Source organism: Chlamydotis macqueenii, chromosome 1, assembly GCF_036417535.1.
Source record: "Chlamydotis macqueenii isolate bChlMac1 chromosome 1, bChlMac1.mat, whole genome shotgun sequence".
Lineage (NCBI taxonomy): Eukaryota > Metazoa > Chordata > Aves > Otidiformes > Otididae > Chlamydotis > Chlamydotis macqueenii.
In genome coordinates this window covers 56,524,862-56,549,876 of record NC_141556.1, presented here as the reverse complement: position 1 = coordinate 56,549,876, position 25,015 = coordinate 56,524,862, and the positions used below count along the sequence as shown (strand labels likewise).

The 25,015-nt window shown below is 47.6% G+C and overlaps 1 protein-coding gene across 6 annotated transcripts; it reads right to left on the bottom strand.

Moving 5' to 3' along the window:
- Nucleotides 1-2,651: 2,651 nt before the first annotated feature.
- Nucleotides 2,652-21,447, bottom strand: CBX7 (chromobox 7). 6 transcript variants are annotated; one of them, XM_086752755.1, is made up of 7 exons: nt 21,292-21,447; nt 19,792-19,835; nt 15,724-15,789; nt 15,133-15,199; nt 14,182-14,521; nt 11,919-12,107; nt 7,592-11,789 (listed from the first exon to the last, which is right to left on the bottom strand). In XM_086752755.1, the coding sequence occupies exons 1-6, from the start codon at nt 21,358-21,360 to the stop codon at nt 11,959-11,961; spliced, it is 735 nt and encodes a 244-aa protein (XP_086608881.1). In that variant the 5' UTR covers nt 21,361-21,447; the 3' UTR covers nt 7,592-11,789; nt 11,919-11,958. The 6 variants fall into 6 exon arrangements, with proteins under 6 accessions (XP_086608896.1, XP_086608881.1, XP_086608890.1 ...); XM_086752764.1 differs by having other exon boundaries at nt 7,592-11,487; XM_086752739.1 differs by having other exon boundaries at nt 7,592-11,487; nt 11,973-12,107.
- Nucleotides 21,448-25,015: the final 3,568 nt, after the last annotated feature.

Below are 25,015 nucleotides of genomic sequence, written 5' to 3'. Positions count from 1 at the left end.
CGCCCCCTGCCTGCCGCCCCGCCCTCCTCGTGCCGCTGCTGCTGCCGCCGCCGCCGGCTCGCGCACGCCCGCGCGCCCCCTCCCGCCGCGGCCGCGTGTGACCCTCCCTCCTCCTCCTCCTCCTCTTCCTCCGTGGGGAGGGGGCGGTTGCTAAGGGGAGGGGGCCGCGCGCAGGCGCCGGCCGTTAAAGGGGCCGCGCGCGGCGGGTGGCGTGAGGGCGGGACCGTCGCCCCCTGCCCCGGGGTGGTGGGGGGCAGCGGTGTTCGAGGCTGAGGGCCGGTGGCGGGCGGTTGGTTCGCAGGGAAGCGGGAGGGGAAGACCCTCGGCATGGCGGCGGTGCTGCTGCGCCTCTGCCGCCTCAGCCCCCTTCCCGCCCGAACGGGTCCTTTTTTTTTTTTTTCTTTTTTTTTTTCCTTTCTTAAAACAATGGCGGCAGCGGGGGCCGCGCAACGTCCTCTTCTGCACAAGCAGATGCACCGTCACCCATTTCTCGTCGGCGGGATGGCACCGGGGGAGTAAACGGGGAAGCAGGCCGTCTTGAAATACCGACTAAGGCAAAAACTAATAATAAAGGCGCCTAAATATTTTTTTTTTTTTCTTTTGGCTGGTGCTTGTCCGTGCCCTCATTTTTCAGCCAGTATAAGGTACTGCAAGGTAAATGGGCCAAGCATGCTACATAAACCTTTAAAAAAATAATAGAAAAACATTAAGTCACTTAAAGGAATTCCCTGCCCTGAGTGTTACTGCAAAATCCTATTTAATTTGCAGTGTGCTTTACACTCTTGCAGGTGCTAAAGAGAAAGGAAAAACCTCAGTCACAAGTCATTCTGTGTGATTCAAAATGGAAGCTCGTGGCCCTGCGGCTGCCTTCATGTGGAGCTCGTGGTCCTCCGCTGCCTGGAAGAACAACCTGGCACACAGCACAGCAGGACAGTCTCCTGCTTTAGCTCTGTTTTTAGGGCTAGGAGGGGGTTTGTTTCAGAATGACACCCCCTGGAAGGAGGAGGAGCTGTGATGAGGGCTGTAGGCCACGGCCGTCCTGCTTTTGCTGCTCTTTCAACCCACCACGATCTCACCAGCTGCCTGCAGAGCACTGGCACCTCTCTGCTACCTGCTTTTCTCACAGCCCCTGTGACCTTTGCTAACTCTTTGCTGTTCGCCTCCCCTTTCCCTTTCCACCTCTGGTTCAAAAGTTCCACCTAGAAGGTTGATATTCATAAAATGGCTGTATTTATCAGTACCAGCCAGGATGGATTTCGCAAAATTAAGGTGGGCAGGTAGAAGAACGAGCATTTTCACCATTGTCTGCATTTCAGGCAAGATGCGTTACAGCGCTTTGCTCTTTTTCACCTTGGCAGCTGAAACGCTGCAGCCACCACAAGCTCTCTGACCAGAGGACAGGTGACTCAAGAGAGGACGTGTTTCCCACCACCTTGTCCTCATTTGAAGTAGGGTGGATGGAGAGGTTGCTGAATGCTGACAGAGACGGCAAATGGACCGTCACATGGACCCTGTTTCAGGAGATGCAAACAATTCAGAGAACAAGGTGTTTCTGTGGTCAGGGACTGAACCACAGTGTACTCCACTCCACCACTGACAATTCTGCATTTAGGTCATATCAGTCGCTTTGAGAATAGGTGGCAAGAGACCATTTCTGAGGTGTTTACTATCACAGTTTCTGAGGTGTTTACTATCACAGGCCAACTGAGAACAAAACCCCAGGCAGACCACTCAAGACTCCCACCTAGAATGGGACAAGTCCTTCTGAACTGCCCCATTTCTCTAGACACCACTTTTTAAAATCTCAATTCTTTATATGCTTGAAGGTGACTTCAAAAGAACAAGTCGATCACACCCGTTGTGTTTTGCTTTTCACTTTTTTCACTGCTTTTAACTTTGCACATTAAGTGTTCATTAACACCATCGACATTTAAACTGGGTTATTTATTACTGTTCACTTTGTTTAAACAACTGTTTTTACACTTGTGGCTAAGCGTCAAATAATTGAACTTCCAACCATCGATATTATCCACCCTAAAAAGCAGGCACTCCCAAATCAGATGGGGGAGACATCCTTACACAGCCACACAAACACACAGGACTGTTGTCCGCAAAGAGATGTACGGGTCACAAGCAGCACACCTCGCCTTGGGGCAGGAGCACAAGGCACCCCCAAAATCCATAAACCAGAAGGGGCAGCAGCATTTCAGAGAGTTCCATGTGAATTACAGTTATTTTCTCCTTTCGCCTGGCAGCAGGACCTTCTTTCCAGCCACAGTGGCTGCTCAAATCACCGTGAGCAGCCATCGTACAGGTATTGCCCAGCCTTTCATCTAACTTCTACTCTTACAAAGCAAAATAGCAGTAGAATATCCAGCTGTTCAGAGCATTGTTGGGTATTTCTTTTGTTTCATTCACGTTTCCAGTAAAACACTTTTAAAAAAAAAAGAAAAACCCAACCTAGGAAGATGGCTCTCCCAGAACAGCTATTGTTCACTACAGGCACTGAAATAAAGTAGTTTTTTGGTGCCTCGCTGTCCTCAAGACCCCGGTGCCATAGGCAACACTGTAGCACTTCTTGATAGCACAGAGAAGCTAGCGCAGGGAAGCAATAATCTTTGGGGGAACAAGAAGACCTTTCTCACCAGAATCACTGGCAAGCGGTGTACGAGCACAGGGAGAGAGCAGCAGGTGCAAGAACATTTTTATTTATTTTTTAAGTGGCACTAGATAATGGGAAACTCACCTGCTCAAAGCCGGTAGCTGCCTCCGGGCTCATTTTTTTGCAGACCCGTGATCTGGCAGGAGTAACAGCACTTATCTCCATTAGAACAACACCAAGGGTTGATCAGCCGACTCTGTTGCTGTTTGCTCCAGGGAGGTTGCTGTCAAAAGCAGCAGATTTCTGTAAAGAAACAGTCATTCCCTCGCCTACCTCAGGAGCTGGTGCAGCTGCACACCCCCCAGCCCCTCAAGCAAATGCTGCATCGTTTTTTAAGGAGACCCTTGGCGCTATGGTCATCCGTGTCAAAATGTGAGATTTCCCAGCTGCAACTCTGAAACACACAAGAGGAGAGACAGACCCCTCAGAGCTGACCGCGTAACCTCCTCGCGCAGCAGTTATGGGTAGCTCAACGTGGCCCAAGCAGCGGCCAGAACAACCACCCCTCCAGCCCGCTGACTTTTTTGATGTAGCAGAGAGAGAAGGCTCGTGGGGGTTCACGCAGTGCCACTGGCATACTATGATGTCCACCACTGGAGCCTGCTTACGAGCTCCCAAAGCTGGCCCAGGTTTCTAGCACTCTTGCTTCAAAAGCAGTTGCTTGGTGAGTAAAGCGCTGGGAAGAGAAGGACCAAGAGCAGGGAAGGTGAGCAGCACTGGACAGAGAGGACGTGACGGCTGGTTTCCTTGCAGCACTTGCCACACATGCTGCATTTCAGTCCATGTTTCTGAGAGAGTGCCAAGCTGCTCAAACCCTGCCATTTCCCCTTTCGGGTGCTACCTACCGTAGCAGGGGCCCGGGGGCACGTCCTGAGGCACAGCTGAGTGCCCTTGTTCTCAGGCATCCTACCAGCAGAGCTGCACAAGGCAAACCGGCTGCGCTGCACAGATCAGAGGGGCAGCATAGCAACAGATTATTTAAAAAAAAAAAAAAAAAAAAAAATATATATATATACACACACTACCCAGATTAACCTTTAATCCAACCAACTCATGCATACAAAAGGACAAGCCATTATGAGTTCCAAGTGCCAGCCAGCCTCTGCAGCATTGGCAGGGGTAGGAAGAAACAATCTCCGGAGTAGGCTTTCCCGTAACACTGCACTGCAGTTTCTTACAACTTCACCTGACTCACGAGCTGCTGCCAGAACATAAGTGGCTGGCTGGAGTCCTCCTCCAACGCCATCACTCAAATCCAGCCTGCCTGGCTCAGGCCAAGCACGCTGACTGTGCTTTGGTAACGCAGGCGAGACTTAACCACGCTGCCTTGAGCCATGACTGACTCAGGAAACGCACCCCACCCCCCCTCCGCTTTTGTGATCAACGTCATAGCTGCGTTCAGATGCAGGACTCACCCCCATGTTACATCTACTGAAGACATCTCAGACAGTCCCAGACCTCGCTTAACAGCTAGCCTCCCCCTCCACAGAGGATGAGGTGTCACACGCTTTGAGGGAACAAGTCAGAAACCAAAGTGGACTACATGACATTTGGGATTCTCTCCAGGGAGTACCAGCAGTCTCAGGATTCAGGCTCCTTGGCTAAGCTCTGTGTTCCTTGCAGTGAATCCGGGGCCAGACTCCACCGAGGAGTTGCTGTGCTGGGGAGCTCCTTGAAAGCCCCACACGCCAACCCTCTGGAGGCTTGGCTTGGAGGAGAGTGGCTTCCCTGTTGGAAACCAGCATGGAGCATGTTTGGCAGCCTGGGCCTCGCCTCAGATTTCCTCTGTTGCCACAAGAGATGCACACCAGCACTGTCCTGGAGCCAGCAGAGCTGTCCTGGCACCACAGCATTGTGCAAGGATGTCAAGAACTCCCTAGACCCAGAGCAGTAGTCACCCCACCATCGGTGTTCTCCCCTTCAAATTCTAATACATCAAAGATCAGCTGTCGCAGGTCACCTCTGCACAGCTCTAACTTAGCCAGTGGGTTAAAAATTAATAAAAATCTAACCTCCTTGAATCAAAGTAATGAGTAATGTCAAAACCAGCCTTTTGTAGGCTCCATTCTTCATCAATCCTTCTCTACTGATCTTTCTCACGCACGCACACACATTTTCCATTCTTTTTTCAGCCACACTGCATGTTTGTACCAACCGATGTGACTGGCGGAAAATAATTCAGCTGTAGAATTCAAGCAAGGGCAGGTAAATGACCACACAAACAGACCATTAGGTAAATGTCAGTTCTCATATTTAATAATTTTGTTTGCAACATTTACCACATAAATCATCTAAATAAATAGATGCTGTACAGTCTCTTATCCGTATCAGTACAAAAATAAAACCACACTTTGTGTCAAATTATACTTGAGCCTGCCCTCCCTTTGCTATTACAATCTCCTTTTACAGCACATACTCGCTCAGAAAAGGCATTATAGTCCGATTGGTTTGTTTGGAATTGGTTTACTCCTTATTCTCCCCCCCCCCCCAAATACATTCAATTAGTCTGTACAAAAGCTAGAAGCTCATTCTGTGCAAAAGGAAGCTTTCTGTGTGCAAAGACTCAGATACTCTAGCGTGCTGACAGGAACAACAGCAACAACTGAAGAGACAAGAACAAAAATAATCGAGGACCCTCCCCTCTAACTGACCCCATCCCCCATCTTCCCCCCCCCCCCAACAGAAAGGAAGCGTGCCAAATTAGATGAGTCAGTGTGCAAGAGAGTCCAAACGATCTGCATATGCTGAGAGAAAAGGTTGGTGCTGAAAACCCAGTCACAGAACTGGGGTTCCCCCCAGCTGTAGAGCTTGCTAGGTGAGGAAAAAAAAAACCAACATTATCATCTCAGCCTGCTCAAAAGGTTGTGGAGATCTGTAGAACAAAAGCTTAATCAAAAAGATTTTAGTTCTTTTGTTGCTGTGCTTTTGGAGATGAGGTGAGGAAACGGTCTCTGGAAAAATCCAGCAGCTACTGAAGACAGCTCCTGGTTCACCCTCCCTTCCTCTCCCCACTCCCTGCAGAAGGACGGATATCTCCCTGTTCCTCAACTAAGCTAATAAGGTGCAATTTTTCAAACAGGAAACTCTATGAAGATGTCTCCGGAGCTGGAAGAAGTGGTCGTAGTTCCAGACCAGGACCACTCAAACTGAATCTCAACTTCATTTTTCCCTTTCCTCAGACAAATGGGGTGGGGAGGGAGGAAGCCATCCTGGACCCTGAAGGCGAGCAGGGACTCTGCAGGTCCCCTCTCCCCACTTAGGGAGCCCCCCGCTACATGGCTCCCCCTGCAGCCATGGGAGGGAGGCAAAGGGCTGGGTGGCAGCTCTGGAAAAATGATAAGGAGCAGCCAGTGGCCTGAAACAGATACATCTTTTGCTTTTCAAATGCCACTTTTAGACAGAGGATAAGGAGTACTTAGTACTCCTAGTGCTTTGCATTTCCAAAGTGCTTCAAAACATACTTCAGATTTAAAAGCAAGAAAAAAAAAAAAAAGCTGCTTAACATTTTTACAGATTTGCAAAAAGCTTCTTTGTGCTGACACTACATTTTCTGGTTAAAAAAATAATAAAAAAGGCTTTCCATCTCCTCCTCCTCCGAAATCCCCCTCCCAGTCAAAACTCTGCTGCCCCAGTAATAAGGTAAGCTGCGACAGAGCTTCCGAACAGTAGTGTAAGCTCTCCCTTTCAACATCTGATGCGCCATCCACACTGTGTTTCAGACAAGACCCCCCTAATGTCTTTGCAGAGCAGCCCACAGCAGATGGAAACAATCTCAGCAGTAAAGCTTCTACCCCATCCCAACTCGGTAGCAATCCATCTCCCCTCTATCAGCCATTACGTGCTCCCGCTGAGCTCTGCTCCTCTCTACAACTCCCAGTTAACTAGGGATCATCTCCCACCTGCTCCCTGCTAAGCCACTGTACTTTAAGAAATTAAGGGTGGAAGGGAAAGAGCTAGAAGAAAAAAGAAAAAAAAAAAAAAAGGGTCATCACTCCAGGAAGTGCTTGTTACAGGAAAATATTTGAAGGGTCTGAATTAAATTTTAAGTGATTGCTTCTCTCTCCTTGCCATTGTCCTGGGGCTGTTTTGTAGGCTTTCCCATCTTAACCAGCTGCTTGGGTGGAATCCAAGTGGTTCGACACCCAGAAGGTTCATGCTTTCTCTGCGAGGACAGTAAGTTCTGCGGGCAGAGGACAACATGGTCTCTTGATCATAAGCTATTGTCTTAAGTTTACCATGCCCTTGGGGACAACTGTTTTGAAGACAAGCACAGCGAGAGAGACACATTCCCTTTACCTGTATGCTCCAATGATATACATTGCCATGTAGAAGTTAACCCTACGTGAGCTGTTAACTTACACATCTCCCCTGCTTTCCCAAATGATAAGAGTTGGATACATAAATGCATCACTGCCCATCTTCTCTCCTCAGAGCCCACTCAGAACTCCGAGGGGCATCCACCTGCTGATGCAAGGGATCAGTTTCACTACAAGTTCTTTGCGCTTCTAACATGCCTTCCCTCTCAACTGCCGACTCGCCCAAAGGCCTGCACAGCATGGCAAGAGCAAGTCTGAGCCAGCTGCTTCCCTCCCTCCTCTGGCAAGCAGCTGCCCCTACTGTTTTCCTAGAAAGGCCCACTGCCCTCTTCTTCCTAGGATGCAGGTAAGCAAGGGAGGAACAGAAGGTGGGTAGATACCAATTAGCTTCAGCAAAAATAGGTTTTACACTTTCCCTATTTCAGAAAGCATAAACTTAAAGCTTGAGAGGAGAGGAAGCGGTGGAGAGGTGGTGGTAGATTTAGCTTTGCCCAAATACATGGATGTGGCTGACAGCCCTTGCTGCTGTCTTCCGCACCCCAGTCTCTGTTGTGGCTACCACTGAGGGTCTTGCATGAGCTGCCCTGCCTGTTTTTTTGACCTATGTGAGGCCTTCTTTCTCTATTCCAGTGAAACCATCAAACAGCACTAGCTGGCGTACAGCAGGAAACAGTATTGGGGCCAAGGGCCCCCTGTGAGGTGAACAAACAATTTTATACATTCAGTCACAAAACACCAGAAGAACAATTCTGGACAGTTTCACAACACTAACAACAACAACAAAAAAAGCCATTCATTTCTCAATAAGCTTCTTTCAGTCTGAGGCTCCAACATAAGCAAAGGTCAATGCACTGACAAATTTGGGCTTATTTTGGCAAATGGAACTGCGTTTGGGCGTTCTCACAATAATATCCTGGCCTTGCTTGAAAAAAAAAAAAAAGAAAAAAAAAAAAACAACCAAAAAACACCTTCGTCTGACTTGACAAGTAGAACGGCCCTCAAGCAAAAGCAAGACAATAAGGAGCATGCAGGAGCTACAAGGCTACTTAATGCCACTATTTAAATGTTAAAACTTGCTGTTCCAAGGCATCACTTATATATCAGAGCAATAACATCTAGTTTATAATCAACCAGGAACAGAGGCAGTCCTTTACATGTTTGTTTGTTTGTTTTTTTTAAAAAAAAAACAACAAAAAAACCCCCAAACAACAAACCAAACCACAGTGTTAACAATAAAGGTTTTCCAATCTCATGAAGCCTCTCAGTTCTCTCATATTGTATACAGCAAGTTCACTACGAGAAGATCTATGAAACAAAAACTTCTGTCCCCCAAATGTGGCTGGTAAATTCTCACATGGAAACAGTTCTAAGAACGTCTATTAGAACAGTTATTCTTCGAGAAGTTGGTTTCTTGCGTACAGTTCAGTAATTTCCATTGGCTGAAGTTTGTTTTTCTTGTTTACAGCCATGGAGCCAAAGGAGGTATGGGAGAGTTATCCCATTTCTATTCTCAGCTTGTGCTTCAAATAGAATTATTAAACTCGGCTTCAGCTGGATGCTATTCTGGCTCTTCTAATCAAACGGAATGCTTAACGAAGCTCTGAGCACAGCATCTGATTTTCATGATATGTTAGCCCAAGAGGTCCCAATTCAGCTTTCAGATTTTGGATTGAACTGGCAGATGGATAGTGTTGGGGAGAAGACATAAATAAACCCAGGCAACCTCTCTTTCTTGACATCCTAAGTAAAATCTCCATACATCCCTACACCTGCAGAAGTGGAATAAAGTCCCTGAAGGCCAGCTCTATCAAGGAAGTTTACAACAATATGTCACCAGTCAATATGGAACAGAGCTACATTTTAAAAAGATCAAGAGAAATATCTTTTTGAGAAGATTTAAAAGATAAGCAAGAATTCGTGAATGTCAAAAAAAAAAAAAAAGAAAGTCCACCCCAACACAATAACCGCTTTGTTTCCTACCACAAACTCCTCCTCACACACAATAACCAAACCCACGCATATGGAACTCATTGCATCTTAACCTGATAAGGGTTAACTCCTCACTGACCTGTACACAAAGCAGCATGGCAGACAGGTGCTTTATTCAACACTTTGTGTAGTGAGATGATTAGTCACCACCAGAACGCAAGCTAGCCTGATCCAAAAAATGATTAAGATACCAAGCTGTGGGTGGATCCTCTCTGAAAGACCACCACAGGTCTTTGAAAATTCCACTGCAAGAGGAAGAAAAGATGTTTAAAGAGAAATGTCAAAACAAAACGTTGAGAAATTTCAGCTGGTGAGTGGACAGAAAGGCAGAGGATAGAAATCCAGTTTATTAGGACAAGCTCTTTCCTGCCACAGGATTGGTATTGCTTCCAATGTCAGCCAAAGCCAGGAACCTTAGTAAATAGAAAGGTTGTTTTTTTTTTTTTTTTGGTGTATTTGTACACTGAGATGAAGAAAGGACAAAGGTGGCAGTAGCCCCATTAGAATAAAGAAGCCAGATCCTATAAACACCATGAAGATTTAGCAGGGTGAGCTGGACTTTGGGACTTTAAAAAAAAAAGCTAAAATACTATGCTTCTACAACCATAACTATCCAACCTGCCATAACCCTCAAGAGTGGGCTCAGCCATGTGTCCACTGGTCACAAGAAGAGAGATGCAGGTATTCAGCACATTTGGCAGGTGTCGGGAAGAGAGGGTGCGTGGGTGTGTGTGGGGGTGATGATGACAACACTGTCTGACCCCACATCCTGCAGAAGAGGGCGATCCTGTTTACGTGGTGCAACTCCAGATTCAGAAGCCTCGCTCTGGACACCCACGTTCAGCAAACATCCTGACTCTATGCTTACCTCATCGATTTGCCCTTGCTAGCTATTGCATGCTTCTTTCCCACTCACTCTTCCTCCCACCACATAATTCCTCCCCCTAGCTTCCACTTCTCACCTTCTCAGATTTCTCCATAATAAAACTCCCATGTCACTTCTTTGAGAGACAAAAGGATAGTCCAGAAATTCGTGATCTTCCCAGTGATCCTGAAACTGCTGTGACACAGTGGAAGACACGTCTGCTCCAGCAGCTCTGAGATGGAAGGGGAAATCCTAAGTCTACAATGAGCTGCCATATCCTATCTGAGGTAAAATCTGCTTTTAATAAAAACCGTAGGGGCAGTCCAAGTACTTTGCAAAAAGTAGATGTTTGGAGGACCAGAAGCCCCAGAGCTCCCAAATTCTGCAAGCCAAAAGCCAGGCTCTTCAAAGGAACACAGAGGATTGCCACAGGTGTCTACCTCACAGCTCAGAAGGATCGTAGCTTCATTTAGAATAAATACAGCAGATAAGAGATGCTTCAGGTGGGGTGGGGAGAGGAAACAAAGGATTTAAGGACAGTAATCATGACAGTAGCCAATGTTACCCTGCAACACTCTGTCCTGCAGTTCCCACCTTAGACTCTGGCTTACTTTTCTTGCTTTCCATAGGAAAAGGTCTGTATGTAACATTTTAAGTTATTTAAATAAAATTTGCTTTTAAAAAAAAAATTGAAGAGAACATGCATGTGCAAGAAGAGATGCTATGCTAAACTACCAACTCAAAACACAGCAATTCTTCAAAAACATCAAAGTGTCACAGGCAGTCCAGCACAAGGCATTTTTAAGTGCAATATCAGGCAGGGTCTATTGAAATGCAGACCACTTTCCTTGGCAAAGATTTTTTAAGCCTTCCAAGGGGAAGTTCCCATCAGTAAAGTAGTACAGGATCACAGATACTGTGAGGAGACTGGAGTCATGGAAGAATATTATTTAGGCAGTACAATCCAAGAACTCTCATTGCTAAGAATTAAGATTTTTTTTTCCCCTCCTCATACCTAATACATGCATTCCCTACATGTTGTTTACCTTGGATCTCTCAGTGGGATCCAAGAACAGAATTTGCTGCTAATCAAGGTCCATTTCTAGCTCAGTTCTGTCCAATTCCTCTGTCCTGGGCCTGTGCCAGTATCTTGGATATCTTTGCAGTGCCAGGCAATGCTTTGGTTGTCCTATTAGCCCCTCCTCCCAGGGGAGTGGAGTCAGTTTTCAAGCAACTTATTACCACAGATTCAGGGCAGCATTTGTTATTAATACTGAATTTGGCAAAGAGCAAGAACACCCCACTTTCCATAACGCATTCCTCACGCAGCAGCGCCGAGCTTGGAAATTCTGTTTAACATATACAGAATGGTATGTCTTGACTGCGCTGGGTTTATGAGCTCTTAATGAGGGCAAATTGAATTTACGTCGCCAATCTAGATTTCAGAGATGCATTTCAGTCTTTCCGGGTGATCAACAATCAAAGGGAGAAACCTCTGCTGTCTACACAGACCCGTGCTGCAAAGACTGACTTACCACAGACAGGCAAATACGGTTCTGAAGTCCTGACAGCAGACCACAGGGAAAACAGTGCTGGAGAGAAAGTCTTAACAGGCTGGAGTTATCTACACAGGTAGGATCCATCGCCTCTCACTGCTGCAGGAAGAGAGGGAGGAGGAAGGTGGGAAGAGCAATGCACAGAGAAGTATCTTTATCCAAGGGATATCAATTGCAGAACAAGGCAGCAGGCTAGAGATCCAGCTCTCTTTCCACCTCCACATGCCCTCTCCCCACAAATGCAGCTGCTGCCACTTAACAGAATAAAAGGCAAATTGTTCAGCTTGCTGCTTTCACATCCAGGAGGGGAGTCTTTGCCAGGGAAAGGGCTGTCAGTTTTTCAGATGGACAAAGCAATGACAAACACACACCCCCCTACACTGCCCTTTTTTTTTGCGTATCTGAAAGGGGAAAAAAGGAGAAGAGGGGAAAGAAAAAAAAAAAAAGGTCTCTGTAAACATTTTAAGAGGAGACATTTTGGATTTTTTTTTTTTTTCTTAAGGGAAAAAATAACCCTTCCCTAGCCCTACCCTAAAAGCACTGGTTTTGGGGAGCACTGAAAACGGAGATTCAGAACTGCGCACTCCGGTCTCGGAAGAAGCCCTCAGCCACTTGTGCTTCTCTGAAAGTGACGGTAATGGAGTTTGCTGTGATGTCTGTCACTGTCACTTCGCTGGGGGGCACAGTGGGAATCCAAGGGAGACTGCCATCCACATCTGCTGCAGAAGGAGAGGCAGATAAAAGCATGTTAGAGAGAGAGAGAGAGGTTGAGGGAGAAGGAAGGAGGAAGAAGAGAGGGAAGGGTGGAAAAGGGGCCTCCTTTCTGACAAACAGTGGGTGAAATCAGCCTGTACTGAGTCTGCACATACAAGGCAAGAAAGAGCATGGGCAAGCCCTCCCCTCAGAGGCTAAGGGAAAATGGAGCATCACTGCAGGATATAATGGGAAAAGGAAAGAGTAGCAAAGGTGTCCAGACATACACCAGCATCGAAACAGCCTACGCAGAGGTCAAAAGACCCTGTAACACCACCCAGCTCATCTAACCCCTACAATTTTCTGATATCTCTCACCCCATCTCAGCCCCTAATTTGGCTCTGTGTCAGCAAAGCATACTGAACCAGGTGTGAGCTCACCTACTTGTAAATGCCCTGCCCTGCTGAAAAGTCAAAAATCACACACTCTTACACATGCTGTTCAGATAGTCCTACAGGAGTCAAAGGGATCCGAAATGGAACATCTTCCTTGTACTGCACCTGCCACGCAGACTGGGTGCAATTCTCTCAAAAATCCATCAATATTGCTTCATGGAGAGGCAGCTCACCCTTTCTCATATCCTTCCTTTGCTCCCCAATAGCTCCATACAAGAAACTCAAGCATCCCTGCACTTTTTCACTGTAAAAATAATTATCAGTCCCTCTGCCACCCAAAGCCTCACCTCCTCCCAGCCCCTAGAGACAGACATAAAAATGCAGAGAGAGGAAGGAAAGCTTGCCCTCTCCCTGTCACTATACCTGTACTATATACTTGTTGTCCCAACCTGGGCAAGGAACAAGGGCCCCTTAAGAGCATATTTCCAGGCTTCTGTCTCAAATACCTGGGGTGCCTACTTTCATCTCAGAAAGAGCCCAGTCTCCCCTAACAATAACTGGAATTCCATGCAGGCCATGTGTCAAGGGGAGAACAAAAACAGTTTCATGTTTCTGTAGTGCCATTCACTCTTCTGATCCTCAAATGCTTTAGAGCCCAGTGCTTCTAGGGGGGAACAGCCCCACACATTTGCCCGTTGGCAGGATGCAACACTGGATTCCTCTCTGCTAGCCCCATTGCTGCCTCCCTGGATTATGAGCGCTGTTCAAGTCACTCTCAGAAAGGGGAGGATAGCGTTGATTCTCAGAATACAGCCCTGTCCCCCAAATCCCACCTAATCTGGCTTGGCTAACAGCTACTCCTAGCAAGGAGTAACAGGATCCCCTCAGCTACTACAAGCAGCACAAGCCCTGGTTTTCCACTCCTCAGGAAAGCTACGCCTTCAGAAGCTCTAATAATGCAGGGAGAGAGTTTCCCTGGTAACTCAGAGCAACATCTACATCCCACAGCCCTCCTGCACAAGATCCTGGTATCCCTCCGCAAAATGTCAAGTGTGCCTGGACATCTCCCATGCCTACACTCATGCTGCGTACTCAGTGGGATCAGGCAGGAGTTACCATCCTCACTTCATCTCTCATCCCCCTCTCATGTAGCTCTATAGCAAGAGACTTCAGAGACAACGTGAGGTGTGGGGCGGAAAGGGAAGGAGCGGACAGAGGAACGCACTATGCGTTCCTAGTGGCATTCCTGTGCGCTCCTCAGAGCAGTGCTATGACAGGAGTGCTGGCGTCTGAGCTTGTCCACTGCCAGCCAAGCTCCTTTTAGCAGAGCAGCAGGCTGAACATGTGTGGGTATGCTGACAGAGGCAGAGGTCATCACTGTCACACCTGCATGTCACCTCTGCTGGGAGGAAACTAGAAGAGGGGAGTAACTTGCAGTTTCTTCCACACATTTTCAAACGCTGGGAGGGGGTCACTGATATGAGACTACAGAGAGGCGACAGCACCAAAAAAGCAGATTACAACGTGTCATTCATCCAAATCAGACAGGAACTTGCAGACAAAAGGGCCACAACGTGAGCCAGCAAGAGCTGCTCTGAGGACTTGACCTAAACAGCAATCCCGGGATGAGGCAAGCAAGGAGGAAGCATGCAGAGCATCCTTCACATGCCCCAGAACTTCACAGCCAAGTAGTGACTGGCCTTACCTTCTTTGCTGGTGTGCTGCATGGCCTCCCAGTCCTCAGGGCCCTGCCTGGCCTCCAGGCCCACTGCATCATTCAGGAAGAAATCACGCCTGCAGTTTCGGCTCTCCAGGCTTGCCATGCGGGGGAACTTCTTCCTTGACAGTCGCAGGTACTTCTGGTTTTTGCGTTGCTTCCGGAGAGAGAACGGCAGGACCGCTCCCCCTGTTTTCTCTGAGAACTCCGCTTGCCCTGGCTTTGCTGCTGGTAGGCTACTGTCTCCTCCTCCAAACCTCCGTGCAAGAGAGAAACAGAGCTTATCCTTTCCCTTGTGGGCACTCCTCAAGTCCATGCCATACAGCCGCTGCCAAGACATCAACGCAGCAAGGGTCAGAGCGGAAATCTGATAACGCAGTCAGGGCTCTCATCTGGGAGCCAGGAAACTATTCTTTGTTCAGTCCCTGAACATCTAGGTGAGCTAGGATAAGTTGTGCTGCTTCCACAACACTGTTTCTCTCACCTCTTCAACTGCCATCTAAACTCTTCCTAATATGTGCTTCTTAGGACTGGCTGTTTGCTTGGCAGTAGTCAAAGTGTGCTGGGACTCCACTTCCAACTAGTGGCTACCTTTAACATGATGGAAAGTCCAAGCCCAACATGAAATTAAAAGTGCACGCAAACCAGGTAACTTCCCACCACCCAAGCCCAAAGTTTATAAAATCCTACTTCAGACAGCAAAAGCTGTCATTGGTTTATGTTTTTTGTTTCGTTTTGCTTTTTTAAAGACAAGTTAGCTGGCTCTTCAGCTAACAGGTTAAAACTATCTGCCTATTTGCTCATTTCATGTTGTTGTGTTAGCTTGTTACCTCCAATTTTGTCCATGCAACAGCAAATGGACAGTTTCCACCTCCCTGTGTGCAGAGGAGCAGCACAGCAGCTAACGAGTCAGAAATACAAAGAAGAGCAAGAGGCTACCTGCAGTAGGAGGCGCTTTGGTTTGGGGCCTCTTTTCCTGTACCCCGATGCACGGTCTCTCTCTTCCCTGTGAAAGGGGAACACAAATCAAACCGAATACTAAATACCACAGCACAAAGCCTAGCTGGGACTTCTACATTTCACAGCACAGCTCCCTCATTTCCTTCACTAAAACCCAATGGTGACCAGTGCGGACTTGGAAAACATCCCAGAACTGCTTCTTGTAGGGCTGAAAGCTTTGCAATAAGGGAATTTCTCTGACTCAGCTGATCAAGGATGGGTCAGAGGAACTTACCACCTCGCATCACTCTAGTTCAGCCCTGGACCTGATTAAAGCCTGAGACTGATTGCGCTTTGGCTCAATGCTGCTTGTTCTTGGCCTCATTTCCCAAACAGTGTCAATCAGAGCCGCTTTAACCCTGTTTTGTCCACCTCAGCCAATACCAGGGTACAAAGATCAAGCAGGATTCACTGCTATACATCTCATCTTTGACTGAAGTAGTGACAACAGGGGCACTTTATGCACCCTACGAAATAAAGACACTATTTCCTTTTCCTGTGTCCAGGGAGAGAAAGAACATGTGCCCTTACTTTTCTTCATAAGCCACTACCAGGCGAGGGTCCAAGATATGATCCTCTGGCTCCCATGTGCTGTATCTGAAGAAAAGCATAAGGAATATAAAGTAAACAATATTTTAATGAAACATTCTCTCTGCAGGCCTGCTACCACTGTGCTGCAGCCCTGGATACTGTCTTCACAGGGGTCAGTGGGGCCTGCCACAACATTGCGAGAGCTCTGAGGAATCCAGCAATTCCCTCCCCAACTTCCCACAGACACCACCTCCCCTTCCCAAAACAGGCAGGGCCAAGCATCAAGCAGCTCTTTGCAGGAGAACAGGGAAGGCTTTCCTCCCCAGGGCCCCCTCCACGCTGTTTGCAAAGCCTGTGCAGACACTTGCAAACTGATTTTAAGTCAATCCCTAAACAGGTCTCATCCACAGCACTCCCCCAAATCCAACAAACCCCATGGAACATTGAGATGTGATCTGATACAGCTTTCTGAAAAAAAAAATAGGTCTTTCTTAATTTAGAGTCTTCAAAGAGTAAGTATGCTTTCTCACCTGCATTATTAATTACCTCTAATCGCTGGAGCTGAAAGTATTCATTTAAGAAGAGTTTAATTTTTCTCCACTGATGCCATTCATCTAAACATGTTTAAACCTGGGCCCTGGGGTGAGTTGATGGCGACCTTCCAAGTATTCCTCCTCTTGCTCAACTCCCCCTGCAGGTTATTTCTGACTTGCAGAGGTCATCAGTATTTCTGTACCAGCGCAAGAGGAACCCATCTGCACTGTGGTTAGGGCTACCAAAACGACTCAAAATAAGCTCCATGCTCTGAAAGTAGCCTGTGAACAGTGTCACTCACTGCCCCATCTCCCTCCTCGATTGCCAGACAGCTGTGATGGGTCAGATGCTCAGGAAAGGACTGAACCCACCCAGCAGGCAATGCCAAAAACAGTTCCCAAGGGGCACAGCTGCACTTAATACCAGGGAGAAGCAGCCAAAAACTCTCATTGCGGAAGGTGAAAGGCTCACAAGGTGGTGCCTGTGGCATATTTGCTTCTAAGGGGTCATGCTTGCCCAGAAAAGGTGGGTAGCACATCTCTACCATACAAACTCAAAGGCAAGAAAACAAGTCTGAAATTCCAAATGACTCAGAATATTAATTTTCTTGGAATGTGAGGTCCAGGACCTGGAGGCAGAGCCCCTCCCAGCCCCTGGAGAGGAGAGCCAGGCAAGAGCCACATGCAGGTGGGCAAAGGTGCATTTGTATCAGTGCCTTTAAATAGAGGGAAAGTGTTTTAGGATGTTTACGTGTCTGGATGAAGCACAGACGGCACATGAAGGCTCGTGATACATGTATATATGTACACAAGGGAGGTGGTTTGGGAATGCTTTTCCCTTTCATCTGTCTGTTAGATAGAGGAAAGGTACTGAAATGTAGGAACATTCCTGGAGAATGATTCTAGAAATTAAAGTACAATTCTTTTACAAAAGGGAGAAACAAAAATACGAAATTGAGATTTCCCAAGGCGCACTGTACATCAGAGAGTTAAGAACAGACATGTCTTCATAACCAGCTGATCCCTCCCTCCCTCCCTCCTTTGCTCAAACCTCCTGCAGCAACCTGACTGTGAGCTGTCAAAGCCAAGATGCTGTTTGAGCAGAGGAAGATTTCCTCCCAGCTGCAGGGATTCTGGCACTCATTCTACAAATTTAAGAAAAAAAATAACACAATGGGGGGAAAAAAAAGACATTGGGTTGCTTTTCATGGGCAGAAGAAAAAGGGGGATTTGCTTAAAAAAAAAAACCAAACAAAAACCTTGGTGGGTGTTGCCTTTTTCTCTGCAGCTCAGTTTCTGGCTTCGCTGCAGTGGCAAAACACTGCATATAAAAAAAAACATGGTTCAGTTTGCCACGCGCGCGCGCACACACACGCACACAGAGCTATACGGGTACACACAGCCCAGGCTGCAGCAGAACTGCAGAGAGCAGGCAGTCTGAAAAACATAGATCATATGATCTTCCTTCTCCCTCCTTCTACTCCTCCTCTTCCCCCTCCCCTCTTAACTCCAACACAAGTTGTAAACAAGCTTGTAGTTAGAATCAGACTGTAACTCCTCCATTCCCTGACTCTAGCAGTACAATCCAGAAATCTGAGGTGCAGGGCATTAACGATAATTTTTTATTAAAAAGAAAAAAAAAGTGAAATATTAATTACATGGGAAAGCAGCAAATTACTAACCTATCCTTATTCCCCTCCATGAAGTCTCCACTGGGAATGATGAGATAACTGCTACAGAGATTACAAAGAGCAATGTGACAAGGCTGGGGAGAGGAATGAAGAGAAACATGATGTGGGATGAGGAAACAGAATATGTTGGAAGCAAAGAGCTTGTGGTGCTGCATGCCATCACAGGCATATGTATGTTTAGAAACAAGGAACAGAGACTGCTAGCAGGATGAAAATGACTTCAATGCTCAAAGCATCCTGGTTTTAAGCAACTCAAACCACTGAGAGAACAGTTAAAATGGAGGAAAAAAAAAATTAAAAATCAGTGCCCTTCAGATTTGGAGTTTGGGAGAAGAGGGAAGGAAGATGTTCAGACATGTCACAGGATTAAGAGAAGGGAACCCTGACATCCCCTTGCTCCCTGGGCAGAAGGCTGCGCTTTTAATTCCTAAAAGAGAGTTTCTGGCTCCCCCAGAGTTCCAAGGCGCAGTGCAAGGAAAGGCCACAGTAAGAATAAGGGCTGCTCTTCCAAGGAAACATTACGCCATGCCTCAGCCCACCTTCTTGGCAAGTGACTTTACAAGAGAAGGACCTAAATGCATTTGTTGAAAGGAGAATGGGATAAACATCAGTATTCTGGCCAAAGGGGATGGGGTGCCTCACAGAATACAAATACATTTCCCAGCCTCTACCAGTGATAAATTTAGGCTTGGCTACTTAAAAGGCTGAAGCAGTCCAAGAAATGACCCACACTATTTGGCAACTGGTGCTCAACAAGTGCACAGGGTGACACTTTGACAGCAGAACTTACAATCAAGAACAAAGTCATTCTCTCCCACCGCCACCAGAGAGGGGAAGCCGCTTATATTCACACACGCCCTGTACGCACGAAGATTAGGCACGCAGGAACCCATTTCAGCTTCTTGGACAGCAGGTATAATCTTTCAGGACCATCCTAGTGGGCCCTGCTTCACAGCTGCAAGGATGAACCCGTAAAAGCAGCCCCCTTTGCTTAGCAACGTGCAGTGCAACTGCACGTGTAATGTCGTTGTACCCACGCGCGTTATGTATCTACACACAGTTTCAAACAGAAAAGCAAAGACAGGCCCCCATATGGGTTGGTGAACTAGCTAACATAGTAATATTCTCCAGTTACCTAATCCTTTTAAACTCAAAGCATTTTACTGACTGTTTAGGCAGAGAGGAGTCACTCTTCTTGAGGCAGCTGCATTTTAATAAGAGAAGTCTCTGTAAACAGTGCAAAGCAATGCTGCAATTTTTTTCCCCTTTTTGCAACATAGCAACCACAGCAAAAGCAGAAAGGCACTCAAAATAACAAACGCATGGCGGTAATTTTAAAGGGACAAAGATCACCTGCATTTGGCTACAATCAATAAATCTGAAACATTGCCTCTTTCCATTTGTGAATCGCAGAGGGGAAGCAGTAGGACAACAAGACAAGACCATCAACCTGTTTTCTGTTTTAAAAGACTGCATATAGCCCTAAAAATAAAGTGGGGCTTTCTTGGTGCTGACTCAGAAAATAGGAGCCATTCCTAGTTCAGAAGACTCAGGGTTCCCTGTTGAACTCGTAATGAATTTAAAAACATTTGTATCTAGAAAGCATGTCAATGGAATATTTCAGTGGTGGCAAAAACCCAGTCAGAATAGATACAAACTGTGTGCCAATCTCTCAGCTGCCAGTCCGGAAATAGATTTGGTTTTGGTTTGCGGCTCTTTGTTTTTCTTTATCATTGTTGGAATGAAGCATAAAAGGTTACCCATTAAGAACGGGATCCTCAGTTGCAGAGATACAGTGTAAACTATTACTGAATATTAAAGGAAAAGAGTAAAACACAACTTACTTTGGGGGCCATCCTTTCCACTTCACCAGGTATTCTACTTTACCCTAAGGCGGAAAAAGGAAGAAGCAAACAGGTGAACTCTGCAACCAAATACGGGCTGCAGTAAGAGATGCAATCAATCAACAGGACTAAACTCTACAACTGAAAAAGCTCATTTCCCATCACTTTACTTTCAAAACAAAGCCACTTCCTCATTCAACTACACTTGCTATACCTTTTTCCCCAGAAAACAGGCACGCAGGGGTATTCAAGTGTGCTTGGCCTACCAGCAGCTTGAGATCGTACCTTTGCAGAAGCCTAGCAGTTAGAACCCTAAAAGCCAACCGGAGAGCAAGACCGCAACCATCCCTGCATTTACAGGCAATCGTACAGGAAGTCAGCACGTATAAACGTGAGAGGGAGATGTATGCCAGGAGCAAGTGTCAGAAGAAATTTTTTTTAAGCAGAGAGAAAAAATACAATATTTCAGAACGTATGAAGCGTCTCTTTGGCATGTTCCCTTCCAGCTGCTACATGCTTTACTCAAACACTGTTCCATCCATCACAGTCACTCAGCCTTTCGACCCAAGCAAGCAGCAGCTCACAGCTGAACTTCAGAGTTATCCATTTATTTGTTCACTCCAGGTGAAAGATTTTAAAAGAAAAAAAAAATGATAGTGATTGGAAACTGTGTTCAAGGGGCCCATGAGCAATGTGCACAACTATTGAAATATTTAATATTACACTGAGGGGCTTGTTAAGTGCTTCCCAAAGCATGGCAGAGGCCTTCGTGCGTGCAGGACGGCCAACCCTCGAAGTGCCGCTATTTGCGGCTGCGGACACCTTTACAGGGCAGCACAGCCAGCAAAGCGCTTGGGCACTGGAGCGAGAGAACCGGTTTCGTTTTCCTCACGAGGAAGGGGAACTGATCAGCTCCCTGAATGTTTGAAAACACGCCCGGTGAGGAACTTTCCACCGTCGGATCTCTACGGGCGGCGTGCTCACGGGTTAATCCTCACAGCCCCCCGCGGGGACGGCGAGGGCTTCCAGCGCCGGGGAAACTGAGTCACTCAGCTGGCGGCCGAGCCCTTCCAGACCGTGCCGGGACGCGGGCTGGCCGGTTTGCTGTCACCAGCACCGATTTTGCAGAAACTGAACCCCCACTTCAGCAATGACACACCCCCCCCCACCTACCCCCCCCACCCAGGCTGCCCCAGAACCCAACCCACGGAGCCCTCTGCAGCACCCACTCACCCACCCCACCAGCAAGTCCCGCCAACACACCCGCCGGCCCCAGGCCGCTGTCGGTGCCGCCTCCGTTACTCCACGCTGAGGTGCAGGCGGGGGGGGGGGGGGGTGCAGGCAGGGCCGCACACCCACCACGCCCTCCCCCCCCCCCCCCCCCCCCCCCCGGCCTGTGTGAGGCGGGAGAGGCCTGGGGATGGGGGGAGGTGTCCCGGTGAGCAGCTTCCCCCCCCCCCCCGCCTTCCTCTTCCCCTTCCCCGCCCCGCCGCAGCCCACCTTCCGCACGCGCTTCTTGCGGATGCTCTCCACCGCAAACACCTGCTCGCCGATGGCTGACAGCTCCATGCAGCCGGCGGGACGGCGGCGCTGGCACCGGCCACCGGCGGCCCCGCAAAGGTGGGGAGCCGGCTGTCGCAAGGCGGAAGGTCGGCGGCTGAGGTGGGGGTGGTGAGGGGAGGGGGCCTGCCTCCCGCGGTGGCTGTGGCCCGGTGGTGGCGGTGGTGGCAGCGGCGGCCGTTACCCGCCGCTCCCCCTCACACGCCCCCTCGCGCGCGGCCGCGCCCCCCTCCCCTCCCCCTCGCCCGGCTTTAGAACCTGCGCAACGTTTTCCCCGGCGCGCGCGGGGGGGTGGGGGGTGTGTGTGTGGGGAGGGGGGTGGGCAGGGGCGCGGCTTGGGCGGGAACCGCCTGAGGAGCCGCTCCCGCCTCCCCCCCCCCCCCCCCCCCGCTGCCGGCACCGGGCCCTCCCCTGCTCCCCGGGAGCCGGGATCTCCCGCCGGCACCCCGCTTTCCTCACGGCCGAAAATGAGCCGTCTGTTTCCAACGCCCCGGCGCTTGCGGGGGGGGGGGGGGGGAGTGGGCCGTGAAATGCCGTGTCTCCAGGCCCCCGCTTCAAGCCCCCCGACGCAGCGCTGCGGGATTTCGCCGGCGTAGCACGGGCAGGTGCAGTGCCCCTGCCTTCGGCATCTTGAAGCAGCCAGGGCCGAAGGGCGCCTCTCCAAGGCGGCCAAGGTTATTTTTTTAAAGTCTCCCCAGGACTTTTTTTTTTTTTTTTTTTTTTAATTGGAGTAGGGACTTATTTCCACCTTTCCTCCCACGGCTGTGCCCAATTTCTCCTCCGCTGTGACCGCGTGTCACTGGATGCTGTTCCTATTCGGAGCTTGAGACGGGATGAACCTTACCGTGCCAATGGCCGATATTATACCAAAGGAAGCCTACAACGAGAGCGAGTTAATGTCAGTCATTCGGTTCGAAAGCGTTCGTTTTCACGCAACGTACCAAATCCACACGTGTCCAGGTGGTAACTGGCGGGGTGCTTATTCTTGCACCTCATGGTGCAGCCATTTAGGAACTCAAAGTTCACTGCTAGGAGTTGTGGTCGTTGGGCTAGCCATTAAATAGACCTAGCAGTTTATAATGTAGTTTTGGCTTTGTAATGTCATAGTCGTTGAATATTCAAAGTTCTGTTACTGTATTGCAAAATAATATAAATTAGTTAAAAGCGTTGCTTTTCTTTCTAATCCTTTCTTTCTCGTGTTACACTTCTATGTTTTAGAGAGAATAGAGAAAGGTATTTAAGATACAATTTACTTTGTATCTCGAAATTGAGAGCTTCAGAAAAACTAGAGACAAAAGAAGATCAGAACACTTCTCTGAATTGCAGCGACCCGTTTGTGGTCCCTTGCCTTGCACTTGAATCCGGTTACTGTGGTGCCAAACTGGAAATGGAAGAAACTGTGCTCCAACGATCACCTTAGGATAACATAAAACAAGTAAATCCCACAGTCACCACAAACTTGCAGGTGAATCCATAATGGATAAACTGTTGCACTTCTTAGTGTTGGATATTTGCAACTTGTTATTTAATATGTGTCTTTTTAAGGTCAAGAATATATACATATATTTCAAAATTAAAGAAACTTTGTTAATGAATAGTAAAATTAATCAACTTGCATTTTGGTTGAAAACTGTGATACTCTTCTTACAAACAGGAGCATACAACAAGAATCCACATGCTCGATATAATCAGTATGATTTTTGCATGGTTATTCCCTTCTTTCTTTTTGCTTTTCCCTTTTCTCACACCAACAGCTGACCCAAGTGAAGCTTAAGCAATATTTGCATCAGTTAGGTCGCAGCTTTCAAAAAAGCACTCCTTTGCCTGGAAGGATGAGCGAGTGATGAAATCTGTCCACAAGATGACATCAGCGTGCAACAAAGTTCCAGGCAAATCCCACGACATAACAAAAATATGCGTTTCTGGTTTGCTGGGGGATTTTTTCCGTGCACGTCCTCCTGCCTTCACGGGGGCTTTATTCTCAGGTGGGGTTGTACTGGCTGCGGTGAAACCTGTGTGAGTCGGGGCTGCTGCAACAACAGTGCTCCCCTGGATCTTCGAGTGTCTTCAGTGCCAGAATCTGCTGCTTGTGGCTCATTTTACTTTTCAGAAAATGCTACTAAGTGTCTCACAACAGTCTGGTCAGTTTTTTTCCAGAGGGTTTGTTTGTTTGGAGGGTTTTTGGAACATTTTGGAAAAAAAAAAAAGTAAAAAGCTGTTATACCACAGTTACCTTTAATTCTATTAATGGTTATATTGTAATTCAAGTAGGATGATTTTTTTTTTTATTTGCATTGACAAGCAAAACCAGAACCCTGCAGGTGAGGAGCAAGAATGTCTCTCTCCTTCCCCATCCCAACTTCTGAATTACTGTTAAGTGAATGTTACTAAGCCGTTTATAGGGACTAGAAATAATTAAGATAAACAATTTAAGGAATCAGGTTTTTCAGATCTTGCAGCCTGTTTTAGCAGTACTTTAAAAGCCATTCTGAGATTAAAGACCTTTTCTAAACTATATCAAGAACTAGATTACAGCAATCGTTATTGGAGTTGTTCTTGTTATGACTAATTGTACAGTCGCACTAATATATAGCCGTGAACCCAATGTGCAGAAAACCAAAGCAAATATTGAACCTTCCTTAGTACAAATTCAGAGACCCAGGTCCAGGAGCCTTTAATCAAAATTCCAATTAACTTCAAAGAGTTTTATTTGAGTTAAAATTGCATGCAGAATCTAGTACAGAGAAATTACCATTTTAATTGCTGCTAGTCTGATTAAGCAGTTCGGCTTCCAGTTGATACAAGCATTTACATTAACACTAAAAATTTATTAATGATCATTTATAATCTACCAAGCCTTCAAAGATTTTTCTTTTTTTTTTTTTTTTTTTTCAGAAGACTGCAGCAAAGATCAGCATAGCTTCAAAACAACCCAGTACATCCCTGAAGAAATGCTGCCTGATGAAGCTTCAAGAAATGACCTTGCAGCAGAATCAAGCCTTGGCAACCTACGAGCACGGTGCTGCCATGACTCCGTGATGCCACGGGAGCTGGCAGCCATGAAGAGCCGTACTGCCGATGCCGTTTGCGATGTATCACTGACTCGATGGGTGAACCAGCCTCGCTCTCTCTGCGGTGCTGTATGTTTAATTATCAGTAGATGGCACCCATCATGCTGCTCTGCAAGTGCAGCAGATTTCATATGCAGATCACGATTTCGGCAAGCAACCTCCTAACACACCGCAGAAATACAGGACAGCAAAGGGGCACAGTCAGCGCTACCCTGGCCCGGGAAAGCATCCCACCCAGACCCCTGAGCTGGCTCGGCAAGTCGGGTGGGCTGAGGCACAGGCAGGATGCACTGAATAACTGTACAGTTAAGCCCAAGGGCACCAGAAAAACAACCCTGTTGGTATGCCTGTATTGATCAGTAGTATTAATGTTAGTTTCTTAAAACCTGTGGAAAGAATGCAGCTGCCCTCTGCTGCCAGTTGGCAGCTTCTTGGTTTACTCGGAGCCCTCGCAACAGCAGCCAGCGAGCAATGTGTTTAAAGCCGCACTTTTGCAGTGCATTCCTCACCCGGCTCCGATCTGCTCCTAGCACAAGGATTTCCCGATAGTGGATGGATGGCCGGCGAGGCACAGCCCCGGTGCAAAGCAGTGC